The 24,256-nt window shown below is 48.1% G+C and overlaps 1 protein-coding gene across 1 annotated transcript in view; it reads right to left on the bottom strand.

Annotated features, from left to right (window-relative positions):
* Positions 1-1,496: 1,496 nt before the first annotated feature.
* The window catches only part of LOC119433054 (retinal-specific phospholipid-transporting ATPase ABCA4-like), a 138,081-nt gene continuing 115,321 nt past the window's right edge, over positions 1,497-24,256 (bottom strand). The window contains exon 28 of the mRNA XM_049658544.1: positions 1,497-1,767. Coding sequence (XP_049514501.1) covers positions 1,513-1,767 — 255 coding nt within the window. The 3' untranslated portion in view covers positions 1,497-1,512. The remainder of the gene's footprint in view (positions 1,768-24,256) is intronic.

Genomic DNA, 24,256 nt, shown 5'->3' with positions numbered 1-24,256 from the left:
CCAAGACGACTGCCTCCAGTCTTGCCAGTGTGGATATCGCGGCGTCGCAAGTTGCTTCTCCAGCGCCCGTCAAGCTGTTTACATACTTATCGTTCTCGACACACACATATACCGTGCACATCGCAAAAACATGCGTAAACATGTCTATGAAAACTGTTCGTCCGTCCCCGCCCTCGCGTAAGACGATCGCTTTCAAGGTAGAGCCCCCCAGCAGCGAGCGACTTTACCTTCATTCCGCCTGGCGCTTCAACGTAAACGAAGCGGCGAAAACACAGCGCGCGGAGTTATCAGCAGTCGGCACACTCTTACCGCTTCGCAGATCGCTTTCAAGATACGGTCCGTGCGGCCGTGCCAGAGTACGTTTGATCGGTCCGTGCGGCCGCCGGAGTCCTTTGATCGCGGTTCCTAGTGGTTGGAACCGACACGGATGGACAAGGAGCTAAGGAGCGATAACAGCTTATGATGATCGGAACGTCGTCAGTGCACATGGCGCCCCCACCGGCAGTACTTTCCTCGCGTTATCAATGCACCTTGCACTGCCTGCCGCACCAGTTCGAGTCGCCGCAGCGCTGTCGTTTGTACTAAGTCCCTATATAAGAAAAGTACCGCCATTCTTTGATCAACGCCGCTTCGCTCTCTCTTGTATCTCCGATTGGACGATGATAGCGCGCGCTTTGACTTCTTTGTATATTTTTTTTTTTCCGCCTCAGAGCCATGTTGAAAGTCCTCTGCGCAGCCGCAGTTGCTGGCGGCGGCGCGCGCCCGGCCTGAAAGTTTCAACGTGGACTTTCTAGGGCCGCCACCGTCGACTTGCTTTCGCAAGCAAAAAATTAAGAAAAAAGCACGCGCTTTAGGAGAGGAGACGACGGAGGAAAGAGTAGATGGCGGCACTTTTCTTATATAGGAACTTTAGTCGTTTGTACTGGCCGGATCTAGGCCGGTATTTTGTAGCGATGCCTTATGACTTATTCTATACTAGTCTTATCATCCACCGCTCACGGCCGGCTGATCCCGTTGATAACGCGAGCGGACCGTCGCTCTGACCACTGACACAGCGCGATAAGCGCGAAAAGGCATTAGCACCGGAAAGGCATCGCTACGAAATCGCGGCCCTAGTGTCATAACAGTGATAATGACACCGGGCTGCGTGGAGATGAGCAATTGATTATAGTCAGGAGATTATTGTCAGAAAAATACTATAGAAAGCTTTTTTCAGTTATTTGCAGATGCTTCTACGTCCTTATCACGTGGAAGTCCCATGTAGATTGCCGTTCAACTCAACGGCAGTTGAAGGTGCACATGCAACAGTGGTATACATCGACCACAAAACACTAATCCATCCCTTCGGCATGACATAATAGTTGCATTTAGTGTCTGCTAAACAGGCAATCCCGATGGTAGGAGTAGCCCTAAAGAAGGGCCATTTTGAAGGCATAGAAGACCGCTGAATTGCCGATGAAGGAACACCGACGGAACGAGCAGACAGGAAAGACGTTCACAAATCGGCCATTTTTATTTTTCCTTCCTGGTGCCCTCGCAGGGTCCCGGGGTGCTGTCGATGCTCGACGGCATGCCGCTTAACTTCGCGCCCGTCCGTGCACCCGAGAAGAGGATCTGGCGCCGCGAGAGGCCGACGTAGATCTGCTCGAGCGTGATGTCGCTCACGGAGAACTCGGGCAGCTTCTCCGCGTCCTTCATGGCCACGAGAGCCGCGAAGAGCTCGGCCCAGGTGGTGTACGGCTTGCCCACCACAAACAGCATCGTGCCCTGCGCGAAAGGTCGACGGCAGGTCAGCTTCTACGGCACAGACCAATGGAACGCAATAAAATATTTGTAATCCCTCGATCGCCTTTGTGTTACTCTTCTCGATACGTGTGTATCTCTGGCCGAAATATCCGAATATATTAAGGCGAAAGCCTTATATGTCTCCTCGTTCAGTCGACCTTCAATGCCGTTGAGCCGTGTCGTCGACGCGAAATGGCACACGATGCCGAATTGGTGCAGTAAGTTCTTACTACGCCAACCCGGCGTCGTGTCTTACCTATACGCAAACGCTCACTCAACAATTTGGATGGTGTGCGGGTCACCGTCGTCATCGTGTTAATTAAGGTGGAGTTAGGTGATGGACTCGAACCCTCGAACTCACGACCTGTGGCTCTAAGGCGTAGTTAATTAAGGCACTATATCGAACCCACTACCTTTGGTATTAATTAGGGCGAGGGTAATTAAGGCAGCGCCAATTAATGCATTCGAACCCGCGACTTTTGTTCGGAAAAAGCAAGTAATAAGAATTAACAACGCATTCGAATGAGAATGTCAAGTAATTTAATTAACGCCTCTCAAGCGCGCAGGCTTTCCCCTTCACCCCTTTTGGCGTATGCTAAAGTGACTGCCAATTTTGTCCGCTGTATATTTTTGTTCATAATGCTCGTTTCTCTTGTGCCGTTTTAACAACTTGCACGCCGACTACATTTAGACTCACCTGTCTTCTAATCGAACAATCCCGCCGACATGAAAGGTCCCCCGGACAGTCTTACTTTGGGACCTCCTCCTGTAGCCCTTTTATACGAACACACTTCCGTATACTTATGCCGTGATGCAGCGTCGTATGATTCCATTATCCCAAAAGATGATGTGAAAAGTGCTAACAGGGTGCATTACGTGATTATTTTGCAGCCTAGTTAATAAAAATATAAAGGAAGGCTCACACTAAGAAAAAAAAAGCCCTCACGAAATGGTAGTTTTTGACTACCTTGCTTGCTGCCCCTCATGGTGTCCACTAACAGCTACCACCAAAAACCACTCACTGCTTTGGAAGGCCTGGAAGCCGTGTGCAGCTCCTAATTCCATTTCTGGTCCATCCGTTTATAATTTCGGGATATTACAGCTGCCAGATATGCTTCGCTGTGCGACGAATGAAAACTGGTTGGAAGCACATGTTAGAGGTACTGATAAGCATCATTCTAAAGCTGGAAAGAACTCCTATTAGCAGCACTGATCGAGACCAAACTATTAACCTCCCATCAACGACTGGCGTGACTTGCATAAACAAATACTGTTTTGTACACAGTAACGTGTCACGTCGAACCGCCTTTTTGTTGGCAAGAACTCTCCGTACAAATCTGCGACAATTCCGCACATTGTTTTCCTGCAACCCCTGCTGGAAATAAGAAAAATCTACTTTCATCTAAAGAAATCCTCGCTATCACAAGATCAGCCGTACAATTCCTTGCAGGTCGGTTACTTTAGTAAAGACGGGCGCTCTGCAAGAGCTGAAAAAAGTTGGGCGACTCGTAAAACGTCGTAGACTGATACAAAGCTACGTTCGATAGGGCACCTTGTAGAGAGAGAGAGAGAAACGTGGTGGGAAAGGCAGGGAGGTTAGCCCGAAAAGATTCTGGTTTGCTACCCTGCACTGAGGGAAGGGGAAATGAAAGGCGGAAAGAATAGGGAAGAGAAAAAAGCACCTTGTAGTTGTACATGTAGGTGCACTGGTGAAACTCCATCATCGCAAAGTAGATGCGGTTGATCAGGGTGACGCTGTTGCGCTTCGCGGCCGGCAGCTTGATGGTGACGCTGTAGCAGCGCCCGTACTTCTGATCCATCTGCAGCCCGTCGCCCATCGCCTGAATCGTGCCCGAGTCCATGATGGCCACGCGGTCGCAGAGCAGCTCGAAGTGGGACATGCTGCGCACGCGCGTAAGACAGAGCGCGGAATTAGGAAGCGGCGACAATAGAAATATGGCTCCACGCGCTGTAGGAGTGCTTCGTTAGGTTTTCTGGGGTGTAAAAAAGGTGTTTTTTTTTTGGCAAGAAGTTGTGTAACAAGGGTGTTTTGGGCGAGAAGTTCGGTTAGGTTATATTAGGTGAATCTAGGTATTTTGGGGTGTAAAAAGCTGTTTTCTGCCGAAAAGTTCGGTTATGCTAGTTTAGGAACTTCGGGTTCTAAAAAGGTGTTTTTTGGCGAAAAGTCAGGCAAGGTTCGTACGTGAAGGTCTTGCGTGATCGAAATGCACGTGCGCGCAACGTAGAGAAGTTTCTCACGTCTCGCGCACGCACGTCAGGTACCAGTTGTTTTAGAGCGAGATCTCTACTACGCCATGTCTCGCAAGGTCATTCATCGCGTCGCAATGACCTTGAGCCACCGGAGCGCAAGTGTGGCAGGTGTGACGTCACGCCACGTGATCCGCTGCGGAGAGGCGTCGCAGCTGCGCTCGCTCAGAGCGTCGCCGCTGCGGTACCACGTGACTAGGCGAAGGTTTAACGGCTGCTTCGCCGGCACTTCATTGGTCGCTCAGTCTCGCCATGGATGGCGCGCCGGCTGGGCTATCTGTGCGTAAGTTGAGAGAGAGAGAAGGAGAACCCCAAGCGCGCGCGCCAACGGATGAGTCACCCCCCTCCTCGACGACGCTCCGACGGCCGCGGTAGAAGATGCCCGAGAATTGACTAGAAAATTCCCAAGCTTTGTTCACGCTACGGGATGACAACTCCGACCGAAGGTTCCAGAACCCCCAGCGCAAGCTATAAAAGCGCCGTGCGGGAATCAGAGGATCCAGACCGCGCCGGTGAAGAGATGTGACGTGAAGACTGACCGTCTGCGGAAGAAGGGGATTCCCCGGCAAGCTAACGGACGAGTTCATCGAGCGTCTGCATTTCCAAAAGAAGTTCCTTCTTCGAGAGTTGCCTCGAGCTACGCCGAGATCGTCCGGCTCAAGACCAGCACGGGTGAATACGATTGGACCTATTCATTCAGTACTTTACGTGCTGGACTCTTAGTGCTTGTCGCTAATTATTTTCCAGTGTTTTGATAATGCTCATCCGATTGTATTGTGATATGTCTAGCCGAAGTGTGCACGTATGTTTGTAACTGCCTTGTTTGAAGAATATATTTTGTTGTGTTTTGACAACTCTGGGTTCTGACTCGGTCTTGGGACCACAACCGGCGTTCGCTGGCGCACCAGAGGGCCCCTTACTAATTGTCCTTGCTTTCGTGGGTTTTTTTTTCGGAAGCTAATAAGTCGGCTTTGGAATTTGGTCCGGCGTTGGCGCCTCGTTCACGGGGTGTGTGACAGTGGCACATAGCGAAATTCTAACGCTTGATCTAAATACACGATGAGGCGTCCATTACTTCTACGATGAATCAAGATGCCTAACTGAACATTTAACATAATTGGACTAATTAACATCGTGTTGTAACTTATCCAACACATAATAGCTCACAAATTGAACGAATTCTTGGAAGAACAGCCAGTTTTAACAAATCATCCAACATGGATTTCGAAAAGGATTTTCTACTGCAACACAATTGGTTAGTGTAGTTCACACCTTTGCAGCTTGTCTTGATACTAACAGTCAAATTGATGCAATATTCCTAGAATATAGTAAAGCATTCGATACAGTTCCCCACAATAAACTAATTATAAAGCTTCGGTTATTTGGCGTACCAGAATTATTATTTTCTGGATTTCAGCTTACCTGAAAAACCGTAACCAATACGTTCAGGTAGGAGAAAAACACTCTGGCTGTGTTCCGGTACTTCTGGCGTTCCGTAGGGGAGCGTACTCGGCCGCCTACTGTTTTTGCTATACATAAATGATAGTGTCAATGTGGTTAACACCCCAGTACGAATTCGTCTATTTGCTGACGATTGTATTTTGTTCAGAGAAGTTACCTGCCTTAGTGACCAATGTGACCTTAACTCTAGCTTAGGCAATGTGTTAAAATGGTGTGAGCAATAGGGAATGCTTCTTAATGCAACTAAATGTGTATGTCCCCATATCACGCAAAAAAGTCCCCCTAGACTACACTTATAATTTGGCTGCAGCACCTTTACTGAAAGTAGCCTGCTATAAGTACTTTGGTCTAACAATAACGAGTAACTTATCATGGAACTTGACCATAAATAACATCTGCTCTGCCGCTTTCCGTAAACTATGCCTTCTACGCCACAAACTCAAAACTACCCCGCCTAGTGTTAAACTCTCTTCATCATCATCATCGGCCTATGTATTTGTCCACTGCAGGACGAAGGCCTCTCCCTGCGATCTCCAATTACCCCTGTCTTGCGCTAGCGTATTCCAACTTGCGCCTGCCAATTTCCTAACTTCATCACCCCATCTGGTTTTCTGCCGACCTCGACTGCACTTCCCTTCTCTTGGTATCCATTCTGTAACCCTAATGGTCCATCGGTTATCCCTCCTACGCATTACATGGCCTTCCCAGCTCCATTTCTTCCGCTTAATGTCGACTAGAATATCGGCTATCCCCGTTTGTTCTCTGATCCACACCGCTCTCTTCCTGTCTCTTAACGTTAGTCCTAAGATTTTTCGTCCCATCGCTCTTTGTGCGGTCTTTAACTTTTCTCGAGCTTCTTTGTTAACCTCCAAGTTTCTGCCCCATATGTTAGCACCTCTCTTACTCTGTTACTTTTCCTTAATTAGGCCAAAACTTGAGTATGCTTGCATAGTTTGGGACCCTCACACAAAAATTACTATTAAGAAGCTGGAAATAATTCAAAGAAGATGAGTCCGATTTATTTACAGCAAATTTAGGACTATATATTGACTCCCCCACTGCATTACAACCGCAAATGGCATTGAACTATCGCAAATTCGAAGTAACAAAAGTCGACTAGAGTTTCTTTCAAGCTTAATTAATCATAGGCTAGCCTTAGACACCGAAGCATACGTATCCCCATGATAAGCAGACCCGCTCGACACCACTACTCTCATTCTTTAGCACCAATTTTCGCAAAGACTGACACTTTTCGGTACACTTTGTTTCCATACACAATAGCTGACTGGCATGAACTAACTGAAGCATTTCCCCAGCGGCCGTGACATGTATACAATTTGCGTAATTATTTATGTTTCGTCGTGTATTAGTGTTGTGCTATAACCAAATTGTTTAAATTTTTTAAACGTCTACCTTATGAGCAAAGAAATTGTGTGAAAAACATGTCACAAACTTGTTTCATCCTGGTCTCTTGTGTAAATAATCTTGTGTATTCTGCTCACCCTGCTTGCACTTGTCCGCAGTATTTTTAAATAAATAAATAAATAAATAAATAAATAAATAAATAAATAAATAAATAAATAAATAAATAAATAAATAAATAAATAAATAACTGTAATTAATTGCTCTACAACACGTATTTCAATCTACGAATTATACCTCGTGAGTTCGCAAGGCGTATCTACTTGGAAAGATATCTCATGACTACGCCAGTTTCGAGATATTAATAGTGTCTGACGAAATCCATTGGCATTCAAGTTACTTTTATTCTTCAATTCATAAAATAGCATTTTCATGAAAAGTAAGTGGAACAAGGGCGCATTTTTACCGCAACATTGACGGCGCATATCTCGATACCGGTAGAATGCAGTGATCGTACACTTTTTCTTTTCAACGTCAGTGTGTAAGCTCCCTGTCAGAATTTGGCAGTGTCTGCCGCGTGCAATACAACCCATTTTTGTTTTATTGAGAGAGCAATTATATGGACACTCCAAGCGGATTTCTGCCGTCGGCGTCGCCGTGAGGTTCCGTATAAAGTCCAAGGGCGATAAAATTGTCCCTGCGCGCCCTATGTGCGAGTGAAAGCGCGCGAGGGACCCGCGCTTTCACGGAGAGCGAACGCACGCCGGAGAGCAAACGCGACGTCTGCCATCGCGCGAAAGGCCGTGGGGGGATGGGAGGGAGGGGGGGCGACGCTGTGCCGCGGTACTCAATGCGTATCTTGCGACCGGGCGCAAGGGCAACTGGCAACTCAATCTCCCACGCGAAAGGACGAAAGCGGGAAGGCAGCGCGGAAGGGAGCGGGTGCGGCTTCTACTCTGCCAACTGCGCACTTGTACTTTGCGCCGCTGCGGGCTGTCGCGAGCACCGTACCTTGAAAGCGATCTCCACACGGCTCTTACCTTTGCATGCGCAGTGCTTTCGCCGCTCACGCCAGCGTTTTGACAGTGGTTGTCTGACGTCATCGTGCTTGTTAATTAAGTTAGTAAGCGAATGTGTCATAGTTTATGCAGCCGATAAAACTACCATCCCTACTCCGTATATAGCTCTCTACTCATTTGCTATCGCCATTGATGCTTCGCCTTTCGGGCGAAACTGCGACAAGGTGGAGATTCTACAGGTGAGCATACATAATAAAATGGTCCTATGAGACGAACTATCGACATGCCAATGTTGCCAACCCACCGTCTTCGACTACGTCTAAAACGCCCACCCAATGGTATAGCTCCGTGTATGATGCGAAGCAATTAAACTTTTCGAACGTCATGTTCGATCCTCTAACTCGCAACGACAAGAAGACTGCTTTCTATTGCTTTCCCTTCGTATAGGTTTTCAGTTAAAGAAGGATTCGCTACAAGTTAGTCTACGCAATCAGAATGTGCTTCTTTTTTCAGCGCGGAATTGTTACTTAGCTCTCGAAATTCTGGCACCCTTCCAGGGGCCTCGTGGTGCAACCTAATTTTGATTTAGACGTGGTTTGAAAGATGTTATATTGAACGAGACTTCAGCGTCGGAGGCAAGTCTTCGCTAATTATGGTGCGAGCTTGCTTGAAATTGCAAAAAAAAAAAAAAAAAAAGTCTACCGAGAAATGGCTCCTTTCTCCCGGCTGTTGAAGGTCTACTTTTCTGCAGAGAAAGTTCTCAGCCGGTGGTCGGAATCGAACAAGTATACGGTGATTTCCCCCATAATAGACAGTTTTAGTTTAGCGTGGTTACCGGAATAGCGGGCGTACCGGAATAGCGGGATCGAAGTGCGCATGCGCAGAACGCTAACCGACCCATACCGTTTACCGTGCGCACGCTATTTCTCAGAGTTAACGTTACCGTGTTAGCGTGGTGTACGTAGTGTACGTAAAACATGGCGGCGGTCGCGGTCGCCCGCTTCGAACTGAATTTGGCGTTGTTTTTGTAGAATTCACTTCGTTCGTAGCAAATGACTGCGTAAACGGCTTTTGCTTAGTCTCATGCCGCTTCGCCGAGAGAGTGTTATGGCTAATCTTGAGGAGCTTTCGAGATCGCTTCTCGTTTCGAACGCGCCTAAGCCTAACGAGAGAAATTTTTTCTGAGATGCGAGCGCCATCTGTCGCTAAAGTCGGGAGATAGGCGACGACGGCATATGGCCTCTGAGATTGGAGGATTTCGGAGGCTATGGTAGACAGCTTGTACTGCTTGTCTGTTTCGCTGCAGATCGGCGGACATGGCAAGTAAAAATACAACGCGCTCCTGGCTTCCATTGCGCTGCCTCTCGCACTTTCCGGACGCACACAAACATATCTTAGGTGCCCTATGTATGCGAAATTCAAAGCGTAATGGAATAGCGTCCCGCACGTAAACTACGCTATCACGCTATACTAAAACTCTCTGCAAAGTTCGTTTGCGGAACGGTAACGCTATTTCCCGTAACCCCGCTATTACGCTAACGCTAAACTAAAACTGTCTAATAGCTCAGTGAAGATTGTGCAGAGCACGTCAAAAAAATACTTGCCGGTGTGAGGTCAGGACGAACGAGATGGCCCGGCTGTCCTTGAGGAGCTGCAGCATGCGGATTATCTCGTTGCGGTACAGCGGTTCTACGTCAGAGTACGGCTCGTCCACCATCATCGCGGGAGGGACGCCCACGGCCGCGCACGCGATCAACAGCATCTTGAGCTCGCCACGACTGGGCAGAAAGGGAGGAGTGCGGCAAAAAATAAAGAGTAAACGTAAGGAAACTATTAAAGAATTTGTTACATTTACAGAATCTGTTATATAGCGACTAACAGGGCAGCTCACTCGGGTCATTCGATCCCCCCCCGTGCAGGGTACATCATGATTGGATGCCAGGTGGCGGGGAGGCAGGATATTGCACCACAGCGCCCACAAGCCATTGTGGACAGAGTGAGAGTCCAGAATTTAGTGGGCACTTTTGTTCATCGGCCACTGCGAAAGTGTTTTCGGAGTGGACACGCAAATTGCCTTCGCCTCCCCCCAACCTCCCACACACGCACGATCCGTTTTTCACGTTGATCTGTTCCTGCATATCTGGCAGAAACAAATTAAGGCGCCACACGCACGTTTCCCCCTCGCGAAAAGCCTCGGCAGAGGAGAGAGGGAAACGTTATTTTATGAAGTGACTCAATTTCAAGAGCTCTTTTTGTCATTGAATAATAATCGCTTTTTTGCCCTATATATAAGACGTGACCTGGCACAGACACCACGGTGAGTATATATGGTTCTCGCCTTATTGTTGATTGGTTTTGCACTAAGGCAATGCATAAGAGGCACTTTGTTAAATGTAACCAGATCCTTCTTTCGAGCTCGTGATATACGGAAGTAAAAATTCTATGAGCGGGTAAGCGCCCACAGTAAGTGGGATGACGGCGACAAACTCAGCAACGTCAACTTTTATCTGGTGGGTTTCGCACAGCTGTGTTTAACCAACCACGAAGCTGATATTTCCAACTGGTCATCCTTTAAAACGAGCTTCGCGGAAGTCTTCGGCCGACCCGCTAGTTCGAAAGCTACGCGTTGAACAGCGCTTACGCGGTCGCACCCAGCAATCCGGCGAGAACTTCGTCCTACATAGAGGATATTGTAGACCTCTGCCGTCGCATCAACTCTGCTATGCCCGAAGCTGATAAAATCAGACACATAATGAAGGGGATCGAGGACGACGCCTTCCAAATGCACATTGCCGAAAATCCACAAACTGTCACAGACGTGATCCAGCATACTGACAGATCTACGACGAGTTGCGGAAACAGCGCATTTCTACACGACTCCCGAGCTCTGAAACAGCCAACATGTCACCATTAACTGTAGGCGCCGTTTCTACTGACACCACAATGTTAATGCAGCAGAAACAGCAGTTTGTTCGAGATGTGGCACGATAATTGTCCCTTGTTCCCTGCGTCCCGGACTCCGCGCAAGCGCTTGCTCCGATGCTACGACAAGCGATACAGGAGCAAATTTCTGAGGCGCTGCCAACCACCTACCAGCATCCGCCTGTTTCCGCTCCTCTGACCTATGCTGAAGTCGCACGCCGCCAGTCATCAACAATGCCACTCTGCACGGATCCTGTTCGACCAGCAAATGCCTTCTACGCTGCGCGTGCGCCTGTCCTCCCGAACCCAACACCTTTTCGACGTCCCGCACCGCCGTCCACTAATCCTTGGCGCACCCCGGACTGCAGGCGTATTTGCTACTTCTGTTGTCTACCTGGCCATGTCGCACGTTTATGTTGTCGTTGTGACTTCCGTACTAGAGCGGGCGAAGAAAGTCAAGGCTACTTTCGTTCTCACGCACCACACTCGATCTCCTCCCACACAACGATGGACACCTCGCCGAATCGACGTGGCTACAACACACGTCGGTCGCCCTCACCACGTCGCCGTTCACTTTCCCCTATGGTTCGTCACTCCCCACCAGTCCAAGCGGAAAACTAGCCATCGCAGTTCCGGAGGCAAGAACTGCGCTCGCGTCGACAACTTCAAGGCCTCGATTTCTACCTGCGAACGAAATAACCGTGAATATCGAACGTGTTTCTGTGCAAGCACTTGTCGACACTGGAGCCGCTGTGTCTGTTCTTAGTGGAGAACTGTGCCGAAAGTGAAAAAAAGAACGATTCCGCTTTCCGACGTCTCCCTGCGTACCGCAACCGCGCACCACATTCAACCTTCAGTGGCATGCACAGCTCGCCTTGTCATTCAGGACATTTTGTACGTAGTCGAATTTGTCGTTTTTTTCACCGTGTTCCCACGGCGTTATTTTGGGTTGGGACTTTCTTGGTACTAACCATGCCGTTGTTGACTGTGTGTGTTCCGAACTTGAGTTGTCGCCGATGTGTGACCCCGCATTCTGACGAAGCCACATTCATTCTTCTCGAGTGGTCGTCGCCGCGGACACTGATATACGTCCTTTGTCTTCTATTTTTGTACCAATTTCTTGCTGCTATGTTCCCTCTTCCACTACCCTGCTTGCGCCCTCCGAAGCCTTCACCTCTCTGAGCGACCGATTTCAGCGACATCACGACACGCATTAGTGTTTGCTCCTTTCCTGCTTTCCAGGTTTTCTCGACGGTTCTCCCCATTCTTGCAAAGACGGCTTTTGCTGGTGCCGTGGTGAGTGGGACCCTATCCTGGTTGTGACTGGGCTGTGGATTCTTTGTGATGGCAATGTCGGTGAGCTGCGAGTTTTCTTAGCGTTTCCGATGCAAGCACAGAAGCGCTCGCACAATGCACTCACGCTGAAGGCGAAGATCAGAGTTATCGATGACTTTCACCCCCAGGAATTTCGGAAATTGTCCCTTCGACAATCTGTCGAACTTTGCTGCAATACAGCAGCGTAACTCAATGGGCAGCACTTTCAAAAAGTACATTTCATAAGATCACTTAGGCACATTTAGAAGACATAAGACACTTAGGCATATTTAGGACACTTTCAGTTTGCGCTTAGTAGCTGCGTTATGGCAGCGTACAAAGCAGCGCTAGCGAAGTTAAGTGCCGTAAATGCGCAAGTGAGAACAAGACAGTAACCCCTCGCTGTTGCTAATTGGAACTTGTTGAAACTCGGTCAATCTTCTGATTGTGTGATTGATGTGTGTGTGTGTGTTTGCGCGCGCGCGTGTGTGTGCGCGTGGGCGTGTGCGTGTGTTCCCGATTGAGTTACGCTGGTTATTACGGTGAAGTTGCGAGATTTTCGAAAAATCAGTGTCCGAAATTCCTGGACATGGACAGAGTTTGCTTCACTGAAACTGCTATTTCGGCTAAATGTCTATATATATATTTTTTGTTTTTTGTAAACACGTTTAGTGCTGGTCGCTGTTGTTAGTGGCTGCTGCACAAACGTCGAAACTTCGAAAAAACAAAAAGCTTTGTACTGAGATGTGCTCTTGGCCAATACAACATCTGCCTTTTCTTTTTCAAACCAGCGTCTTGTGTATCCTTGGGCTCAATCTCTCCATAAATCAAATTACTGACAAACGGGAATTAGATCCCTGATCCCTTAGTGTTCCACTTAAAGAGAATCTACTGTATATTGCACAGTAAAGTTTGTGCGCTGACAAATTCTAGCGTGTAGTGAGCCCCTCTCCGCCTTTCCATATTTCTTTTAAAGGGACTGACCACCGATTTTTAGGGACCAAGTGTTTTATGGCGCAACGAAAAGCTCACCCTCGGCAAAGTTTATACCTGCAAGGGTTGCTTCAAAAAGCACGTGGATATTTTGTAAGCAGAATTTTTCCATCTAAGCAGTCTCTAAAAAAATAAGAGTCCCTCCTCCAGCAACGCTGAGAAGCGATAGCGATGCCGATAGCCCGCCTCGCAAATTGTGAAAGCCACGCGACGTTCTGCTTTCACAGGAGTGAGTGTAACTGTTGTTAACCAACTGCATTTTGACCTTTTCAAACACTTTTGAAAATAAAAAGTTGGTACAATAAGTTTGCGTTGGCGTACAGACCTTTATTATATTTGTACCGCGTTTTTCCCCCAACTACACACCTACGCCTTCGCTGGCTAGCCAGTGGCCCCTATCGTCGCCTTTCTGTCGACAGACGAACCAAGCCAACTCATGGAAAACGAAGGCGAAGGCAGCGCAACTTTTCTACTCGCTACAAACGAAGGCCGATCTGCACATTGTAAGTTGGAAAAAAAAAGCTTATAACAGAAAAAAGTATACTATATTCCAATACTAATAAACAGACCAGGAAACGCGTACACTAATAGAAGGTCACGTGGTAGACCTCTTATGCATCTTCGTGTTTCTTGCCGCTGTGGGGCGCCAAAGGTCATTTTTCGCGACTTTTAGTGAAGAATTAAAAATATAAATTCATGTATAATGAAAAAAAAACAAGGCTCGTTTTAATCAGTACGATAGGCAATCTTTCCATCAGCGGGGTTTATCTAGATTCAGTGTTCTCAGCGGTTGTCTGTCCCTTTAATGAGCCCCCCACTCCCTTGAAACCGGGTCCACCCTTGTGTCCCAAAAGCTTGGAAGTTAAAGCAGCGTGGAATGAGGGACCAGTGCACAGAATTTTTGCTTTCAAACTTCGGCCATCTTCCTAAGAAAGTAGTCGCAATTTGTCAATCACTAATATTCTGTAAAATAGTGCCTATAAGCTGCTATGCGGCTGTTCTTAGCGCATTGAAACATTTTTACAGAACATTAAAAAACACTAATTATTACTGTAACTGTTGCGCACCAAATAGAATCCACGCCTTACAACACAGTTATCTCAAATTATTGTTTTTTTTTTTTCTGCTTTCTCAAAACTGCCCGATTTAGTTGTAAACGCTAAAGATAAAGCCAGTGGGAAACATAACCGGACGTCAACAGTAGGCAGTGTGCTTTCTAACAAACACGTGCTAAAATCGTAGCAAATGCATCCACGGTCCGCGATCTTATTCGGGTTTGAACAAGTGCAGCGTCAAATTTACCTAGAATTTACAGTGACTGCTATACGTATATACAGTTCCACAGGACACGGCAACCTCGGAGGCTATAAGTTCCGGCATCACCCCTCACCTGTACTGGTTGACCATCTGGTCCTCGCGGAGCCTTCCGGTGAGCGCCAGTATGCTGGTCACCGCCTGGCGCCTCTGGGCGACGCCCCGCAGCCTGGCCATGGTGTCCAGCAGCTCGCCCACGGTGAGCGCCGGCATGCTGTCCTTGGAGACGCGGTCGGCCGCGTAGCCGATGCCCCGCTGCCAGCCGCGGATGTCGGTGACCAGCGACAGCGCGGACGTGTACGCGTTGCCGTACGTCGGCACCCGAACCCCGACCAGGGTCTCCAGCAGCGTGGTCTTGCCGCAACCGTTGATGCCAACGATGCCGACGCATTCGCGTTTTTTCAGGAGAAGGCTCACCGCGTCCACGAGTTTCTCCTGTCGCCATGGCGGAGTCAAAAACGAGTCACGTGACTGTCAAGGCGGAGCGGAGTGGATTTTACGTGACAATACCTAAAAGAATGTGACAGGTATGTTGGGCTTGAATAAAAGGGGGGGGGGGGGGCATTTTTTATTGGGAGTCATAAATGAATGAAAATAAAAGCCTCTGCCCGAGAAGGGGGGGGGGGGGGGCGGAAGGCGGGGGCGGAAGGCGGGACAGGAGGAGGACACAGCACAAGCACTCGGTTATGTCCCTCCCACTTCGTTACCGTCTTTACAAGCGCTCTGTACCTTGTCGGGATCGGCGAGAGCACATCAGCATTGTAACTGTGCGCATCGTCGTGTTCACGCACGCCCTTAGGGCCCCCACTGCGCATGCCATGTTTTGTGCCAGCCCTTGTTCCCATCCTCGTCGCCAGTTGTTAAGATGAGAATAATGGCGTTTATTGTCTACGGTACAGACAGCCAACATGGCGGCTTGCTCCTGCACAACTCCCCGCGCCGAGTGCCGGCTCGTTAGCTCGGTGCGCCCCCTGGGAGTCCATCTGGTCTTTCAGGTGGTGGCGCTAGTTTCCGTCACAACACCTAATCAGGGCTTTGTCTGATAATAAACGTATTTCGTTCTCCTCATCACGCCCCTGTAAGACGGCGTCGGAAGTGGCGGGCGATGCATTTCGCTAGCCACGCGTTCGCCTCGGTTGCACCCCCGTACCCTCGGTCGAGCACCACCCCAGTAGAGCCTACAGAGCATAGAAGTATGGCATCGACGCTTCTTCTACCGCCAAAGCCACCGGACACTACGCGTGATGCTTTCCATGAGTGAAGCACCTGGAAAAGTGAGGTTATTCTGTTTTCTATGGCGATAGTTGGTGAGGAACAAAGGAGGGCGTTCCATATCTTCAGCTTTCAGGATGAGGCCGAGAAGCAGAGCGTCGATAAGCTCATTGAAAAGTTCGACGCGCACTACAAACCACGAACTAATTCGACAATCAACGAGTTTAGTTCTGGCGTCAGGAACCAGCGCGACGCTTTGAACAGGTGGCTGATCGACCTTAGAGAATATTCTCCCTGGCCAGTGCGAATTTGAAGCACTAGAGGAGAGACTTCTGCGCAGTCGAATAATCCTAGGAATCGGAGACAAAGACTTGCAGCAGAAACTTGTGTCTGAAAGTCCTTCGTATGACAAAACGGTTGAAATGTACTCAGCTAGAAACCAAGGAAAGCACCGTTTTCGCGAAATCCTGGAGGCGGCAGCGAGCAAGGTAGATGAAGCCAGCATACGTGATGTGACGTCGAAAAGCAGTCTTAGTATTTGCGCAAACTGCGGTTTCATGGAACACGGAAAAGCGAAGTGCCCTGCTCAAGGCAAACGCTGTAAGAAGTGCGGCGGCCGAAATTGCTTCGCGCGCGTGCGTCGTTGACCACGAGTGAAACCGAGGGGCCAAGGACGCAGCCCAGACAACGCAAAGGTAACAGTAACTATCTGGGATGTCGGCATCAGCACATTCGTACATCCTAAGGATGTCCTGCAATAATACTAAAGGGCTCCTGATCAAGTCCATTTCTCCCTCCCAAGTAGATACTGAGAACATACCAGGTACATAATTGGAGGACCACTTTAGGATGATGTCAGGACGTGTTTCGAGGCACTACTTTTTGACACTGTAATTAGAGGGCAATTCATTATTCACAAATTGGGGGTAATTATATGCATGACGAAGCTTGCATGGATATGAGAAACTACATTGTAGGGCTCCATTTTGATATTGGTGCGCTTTCATGAGCTCGCAAATCTCCGAAATTTTACGTGTTTGAATCTTGCCACCATGAAAAAACAGTTCGGTATTAAACCGCAGGTGCAGCACCCCCTGTGCACTCACAATAGCATAGCCTTTGAGATCTGCTTTTGTTACTTCAAGAGAGCCGTCGGTGGAAGGTGGGCTTTGGAAACCACGACGAATAATAATAACGTAATATTAATAAGAATAATGCTCAACTTCATTAGGGCAACCATGAAGCTCCCAAATAAACACCTGGAAGAAACGTCTTGAGAATATCCTGCTGAGGACGTTGCTCGGATATAAGTTAGGTTCGTGATAAGTCCAGCAGTAGACGTGTTTAAAATTCATCGTGCGCATGGTTCTGTGGACGTCCTCAGTACGTCCCGTAAAAAGCTAGGGCATTCGGATCTTTCCAGGACCTCCACGGGATGTTTTGCGCTGTATCTTAAGATACGACAGGTCGAAATGGCAGAGGACGAGGGTTATTTTCTTCAAATGCTGCAAATCGATGAAATTTATGACCATGGCCCCTGGTCGGTGACTGTCGACATCGCAGGCGCCGGTATTCGGTGCAAGACCGACACTGGAGCCAACTGTTTTGTCATTGCCTAAAGCTATGCTCGGAAATATAACTACACAGCCAGCACAAGATTGCTGCTCTACGTTGCGGTCGTTTTTCCGACATAAGGAAAATGCATATAAGATTGAGCTTCAGACTGCTAGTTCAGCGCAATCTATAACCGCGGTCTTCTTTGTCGTGAAACAAGCTGTTCTTGTTACACTAAGTGGCAAAGTTGATGGACGCATAGGGCTAGTTGCCGCATAAACACCGCGGTCGCCTCACAACCTGACGAACTAATAAAACAGTTTGAAGATGTTTTCCACGGTTCAGAGGAAATCAAATACGTCCCCTACTACATTGAACTGATCACACCTGAAGCTCGATGCACCACCAAACCAGCAAGACGAACCGTCATCGCCCTTCAAGAACACGTCAAAGCCGAGCTGGACAAGATGGAGCATGATCGAGTGTTTGCTAAGGTAACAGAATTAACAGACTTCCTGGTCAAGCCATATGGATGTAGTAGTAGTAAGAAAAGAAAAAAAGTACGCATATGTCTCGACGCATCAGACTTGAACACGGCACTTCTGAGAGAGCTTGATCATATGCAGACCCTATAGAGGATATTATTTCCGCGGCTGCTTGGAGTAAAATTCTTTTCTACCCTGGATGCATCGTCAGGATTCTGGCAGATAAGGATACACGAGCCGAGCTCCCGCTTGTGCCCAATGAGCACGCCTTATGAGCAATACAGATTGCTGCGAATGTCTTTCGGCATCGCTTCCACTCTGGAAATGTTTCAGAGGATGACGCATCAAGTACTAGAGGGCCTGTTAGGCGTTGCTGTCGTAATGGACGACATGCTGATGAGTCAGTCGCGCGGGCAACACGGCAGCAACTTACTAGCCTTGCTTGCAGGTTGTAAACAACAAAACTCGAGCTTGAATTTACAAAAAAAAGTGCAATTTCCTGCAGCCCCGTGTCCGCACATGGGCCACGTAGCGGACTCCAGAATGGCCGTGCTTTTTTTTTTTCTTTGGACACCTTGGCTGACCTTAGCTGGGGCACACCGTAGTACATCATAACGCCTGTGCACTCTGCTTTAGGACGTCATGTCACTAGGGCCAAAATTTCCATTCCGAAGCCCGGCGTGACGAAAGTGGTGACGTCAACATCACCGCGGCTTACTCAATAGCATTCCCATTAGATTCTACGGCAGTCGGCCCTGTTAGCATGACGCCATAAATCAGAGTGTGCAGGCCTTGTGCTATCTAGGTAGCTTTGAGTACCACCGCTAAAATAGAATTGCGCCGCGCTAGCAGGAACGGAAGAGGGGGAAAAAAAGAAGGCGCGGCTCTCTACGTAAACGTGACGCGGTCTCTTCGCTACGGCATGAGAGAAGGCGGGAAGGAGTTTCGCTTGCGAACGCCAGTCGAGGCAAAGGAGAAGAGTGTCCGTGATGGCAGTGAATTACTTCCCCAAGCCGCATGGCAAAGCGACGTTTCTATTTCGCCTGTATGCGTTAATGGAAAAACCGATTTCGAAAATACGGTAAAACGCCGTCTAGACGGCACCTCGTCACTTCCAGTGTATAGCAAAAAAATTTACGACCGGGCCGGATGAGCTATCACTTAAGCCGAAGATCACGGCAGCCAGTCTATTTCCTCAAATTAGAGATAGCCAGGTGAGCTGGGACTGCAGAGTCCATGCCGTAAAATCTATGCTCCGGCAACAGCATGGAATGCGTCGACGTGCCGATTTGAGCGAGTAAGAAGAGTGATAGACGCGAATGGCAAGCTACCGTTTCCCAGGCGACACGCAGGGGCATTCCGGTGTGTTTTGGTGACACGATGCATTCCCCGTCATCTAGGACCATCAAACATGCTCTCCGAATGCACGAAACCTGTAGTGTTAGAAATGTCTCACACTCGCTACGCCACTCTTCGACTGCTCCCTGCCCGCTATAATTGCTCCTGTTCGCCTGGTGTGCAAAATACACACTAGAAAAGCTTTAAATTCTTGCCAAGCGAAAGTTCTGAATATGCCCTTCAAATTCGGCCGAGGTCTTAACACTTCAGAGTGGATATCTCACCGGGTTGATGAAGCCGACAGTCTTCTGCAGGCTACGGACAACCATGACGGCGTCGCTGAATGTTCTCGTGCAGCACACCTGGTTCACCTGGCTCACCTCCCGCTCGACTTCGGTGTCCATGGAAATGGCAACGAGCCGAGGTCCGCGCTCTTCGGACAACTCATCTGGCTGATCACTGCCCTGAAGGCGGCGAGCCGCGTACCTATAATTGTACGCGACGCGGTTTCGAGGTTCCATCACAGATGTGTCAGTTGCATATCGAAACGTTCCGTACAACTCTCTCATATTTAGATATTTCTTTCCGCGAGGAAACCGATTATAATTAAGAAAGTACAATCAAGGTAAAAGTATGACTGCGCCAATTCTGTAAAGCAAGTTCGAGATTGCCAACCCATATTGCTGAACTCCGAACAGAACGCTACAAATAAGCTTTTGCATCATCACAAACCAACCTTCTTGGTTCGGCATGCGCACACATTTAGAACATTTATTTAGCGTCTTGTACGACACAGGGATATTCAAATGCTCAGTAGGCACCCGTACGTCTGTGTGCATGTATGTACCTATATTTATTTGTCGCGTGCGGACGAGAAATGTACCACCAAGGTAAAATGAGCGTCTCGCCGCGGTATGGACGACCGTATGGGCGGTTATGGTATGGGCAGTTATGAAATTTCACCGATATCTGCGCGACCGCTCTTCCAATGTCGTCAGTGACTATCACTCCCTTTGTTGGCTGACGAACTTCACTGACGAAGGTACACTGAGACGGTTGGCGCGCTGGAGCCTTAAACCTCAAGAATTCAACATGGCTGCGTGTGTAAATCGGGGAAGCGGCAGATACATGCTGATTGCATTTGTCGGTCCCCACCCAAGCCAGCAGATTGCGTTGGCGACGCGAACAACAATGTGTACATCCTGGAACACACGTCAGCACATCTGAATACACTGTAATATACGATAAGTCACGTATAAGTTAGCCAACGGACTCGACCGTAGATCAAATTTCGACTATCGACGACTGTGCTAACCGCCATCATCGTGCTTTGCGGGCTTTCTGCTTTCCAGGGCAGAAGTTCGCCCAACAAAGAGTTAAAACCTTAACTAGCGTTCTATTGGTGGTTCTATTGTTGACTGTCATTACAACGTGACCATATCTGAGTACTGTTTGTTGTCCTTGCGGAATTTCTTAGGGAACAGAGTCGGTCATGAGCAAATTTGTTTGCAGTAGTAGTTCTACAACGGCTGTATATGTAGCTACGGGCCCTGCCTCCCGTTGGCCACGTAGCTCCTCGTGCGTTTTTTTTTTTTTTTTTTCGCTTCGTCTTCCTTCATAGTTGCGGTGCCTTGCTCTCCCTTGGCCAGTTCTATATTTTTCTCTCATCTCTTTTCTCTTCTGTATTTCTTCCTTCGAACCTCTCCTGCGTTCTTACTCTTACCATCAACCTTTTCCGTACTTTTTGTAACTTCCTTTATTCTGGCATCATCTTTTTCTTCCACTACTTTCCCGTGCTTCTCCTTTCGAACCATGACATAAATGCTTTGTTGGTTGAGGTTTCTCTGTAAGATTTTTACATATAAACTGGTTTATTATACGAGTTATTTCCTGTTTGCGAACTACTCGCCAAGACAGCAGCAGCACCCAGCAGCCATGGTCACTAAATTCCGGGAGACTAGTTCGCAAGTTTCCCATAACCACCAGCCCATGGTCTAACCATCAGAGCACGATTGTACGCATACTTCCATCCGACCAACGTCGACTAACTCTTCGAAACGATTGGTAGGGGCGTAAGTCACGTGGCACGCATGGGAACACGTGGACGAGAGCGAGCGAGCGCGCGCCGCTTTCCACGAGACCATGCGCATAGGAATGAAACACGCGAATAAAGAGTGAAAACATTAGGACTGTCTGTCATCCGCTAGCGTCGCTTCTCAACAAGGTTGCCCAAGTGCGTGCCACTTAATTGCTCCCGTTCTTCCCGATTATAAAGGTGGAGCTAATGCTTTGAAACGCTCTTTGGGCTGCCTTTAGGCATATCGAGCCACATTCCCATAATTTTCTCGTAGAAGCTGGCGCTAGGTAGACGTACTGCGACACTCTGCCGCTTCCTAAATCGACTGAGGTCGTAAGAGACAAAATTGCAACACTGTTCTTTCTTTTTTTTCTAGCCAGGAAACAAGGTCATTCGTCTATCGTCTTCTTGGTACACTGCCGTCACACACACAATTGCTCGCCTTACACAAACACGCTGGTATATTTGATTACGCTTTCAAGAACCAAACTTTAATAGATAACCACCTTCAAAATACTTCGCATATCATTGATTCCCGCAGTGCGTGAGATCTGGGGACCTATTTTCGGGCGATCACATTCAGTAATGCTATCCCTCTCTCGTGACTTAGTACACGAAGCGTTGGATTCGAGCGGCTTTGCTCAATCAGCCTATAGTCAGTGCAACGGGTTTAGCTCCGCCAGCGAATGGGCGAGCGCTGAAAGTGATATTTCCGAAAGTGACCATCCGAGAATGCGTACCTTGCATACGTCTTCGTGTTCCTGTCCTACACGAGTGGGGTTCAACATGAGAACTATTTAAAGTTGCAGCGAGTGAGGGACTGGCTTAAGTGTTTGGAGGAATCGCTGTTTAAACACATGGAATTGGTCCCTTTAATACTGCCTCAAAGTGTACAGGTAATCATTTGAGCCGTTTGCTTTATTCCTAGCATAAACGTCACTTAGATCGCGGTGACGCAATGACTCGACTGTAAAGGCACTTCAGATAGCTTGCACTACAATTTGTGCGCTCCAGGTGCGTGTTGACTTTCAGTTTAGGCAGTGACAAACAATTTATAATCTGATGTAACAGTCTGCCGATGTAACAGATGCCATAGAAATTGTTGCGCTGTCAGTTCGTAATGGGAAATGTAGGCGTTTTGTTTCTGCAGCACTTCATACACATCGGTTGTTCGTACAGACGGTCCCCCGGTTCTACCCATTGAATGGCGAGAAGCATAAATATCTACATGTGCAAAAAAAATCGAGAATGAGCAGATTCAATGAAAAGATAAAAATGTTTTGCGGGAACGCTATCACCAATAAGGGGGGTGAGGGTGGGGGGGGGGGGGGGGGCGACAACAAGCAGAAAATTGGATGTTGGCTTCACCCCGAACCATCTGTGGCTTCCTTTTTAATTTGGACAGACAGTTCTCGTCATATGTGAACCATAGGCGTACATTTCATTCTCATTACGTCGCGTTTTTGTCACTACTGCAGCCAAAGGCCTTGCATCAGTCTGTCTGCTCTGACCGTGATTTTTTTTTTAAAGCAAGTCACGGGACAAACTTCTTCGTCCTACTGTGTTCCTCCTTTAAACCAACAAATTACGCCTGTAGGTTAGTGCTGGCCGATGACATTTAGCCAGAAACTTCGTATTCAATACCGAAACTCAGCAAGGAGAAAATTTTCTGGTATGTTGCCTGTAGGCGACACTCGTCAATAAAGGGCTCAGTATATTCCGCGGTATAGGGCGATGGTCACAACCAATCGAACTAGGCTCTCCAGGCCGGTTCAAATTATAGTGATGTCACAAAGATACGTGGTCGTCATATGTAAGGCAGGATGCGTATAAACATATACAAAGGTTCATTGGGACCCAACATCCTGCCACAGACGGGTGTCCACGGTGACAGCCGTGTTCGGTAACGTAACTTTTTTCCCATTAAATACGGCACGTTAAGCGTCCGTCGTCCGAGGGCGCAATGACTCAACTGTAAAGGCACTTCAGACAGCTTGCACTACAATTTGTTCTGCGGCAACTACCTCTCACTTCTACGTTTCCTCTCACTTGTGGATAAATTGAGCCCCCCACGTGAAACAGTTGGGGCTATAGTGACTCCTGCATTTTACCATCGAAGCGCTATAGTGAGTCTATAAAATGAATTGCGTGTAAAACAACCAATGCTCACCAGCGGAGGCTGTAAATCACTTGAGAGTCAACTAGAGCAAGTAGCGCGATGTAGAGCATCCCCTGGGCCACCATGCTGACAAACTCGTAGAATCCGGTCTCGTAGAACGGATGTAGCGGGCCGACAATCGGCGCCGTGTCGTTTTGCGGAAGGGCTGCGTGCATTGAGCGCATGAGGACGGTCGATGACAATCATGATGATGATGTATGGTGTTTAATGGCGCAAGGGCCAGGTATTTGGGCCAGGCCAAAGAGACAATCATGAACATGAGATAAACAGTAAAAAACACTGCTACGTTAGCTGGTACACGATTCAAGCGTAAGAATCGCGGAAAATTTTACACGGGCAAGAAGGGATCGGGCAGGCGTCAAATACCGAAGCTTGGTCACAGTACACTGAACACACGAAAGGGCCTACTGTAGAAGAAATGAATAGTCTGTCCTGCGCTTCATGTTCGTGTTATTGTTCAGACAATTACAAGTTAAAATCATGTACTAACTAGTAGCCAACCAGCACGTTTTATTCAATTGAATTTCCTTAGCAGTGCGTCCTTTCATGTATTCAGCACCCAGCGATCGAGTTTTACTGCTATAAACGCTGCAGATATTGCGTTTTACTTACGCGCGTATATTGAGCGGATCGTATAAAAGGTGGTGTAATAATTATTTGTGACGCTCTTAAGGAATTTCGTTTTCATACTGTAATTTAAGAGTCAACAACTACCTAAAAAAATTTGCCGCGTATCTGCGTGCTTCGCTGCAAATGTCGTCGAAAGACGATAGTCTTCTGCCGGCCGTACTACATGAGTGCTGGTCTGATCCGCGGCCCACCCGTGATGCTGTTCTCGTACCATTTCCGTCCTGGCATGAAGGTTTGTTTGAACAGATTTCATTTTACCGCATTATTTCATCAAGCGGCCATTTATGTTTGCCCTGCCTCAGACAGCGCTTCCTTTATTTTGAAATACGGCCGCATCTGGCTG

Source organism: Dermacentor silvarum, chromosome 11 (genome assembly GCF_013339745.2).
Source record: "Dermacentor silvarum isolate Dsil-2018 chromosome 11, BIME_Dsil_1.4, whole genome shotgun sequence".
Classification (NCBI taxonomy): Eukaryota; Metazoa; Arthropoda; class Arachnida; order Ixodida; family Ixodidae; genus Dermacentor; species Dermacentor silvarum.
The sequence above is the reverse complement of the archived record's forward strand: the minus strand, read 5'-3'. Positions and strand labels throughout refer to the sequence as shown.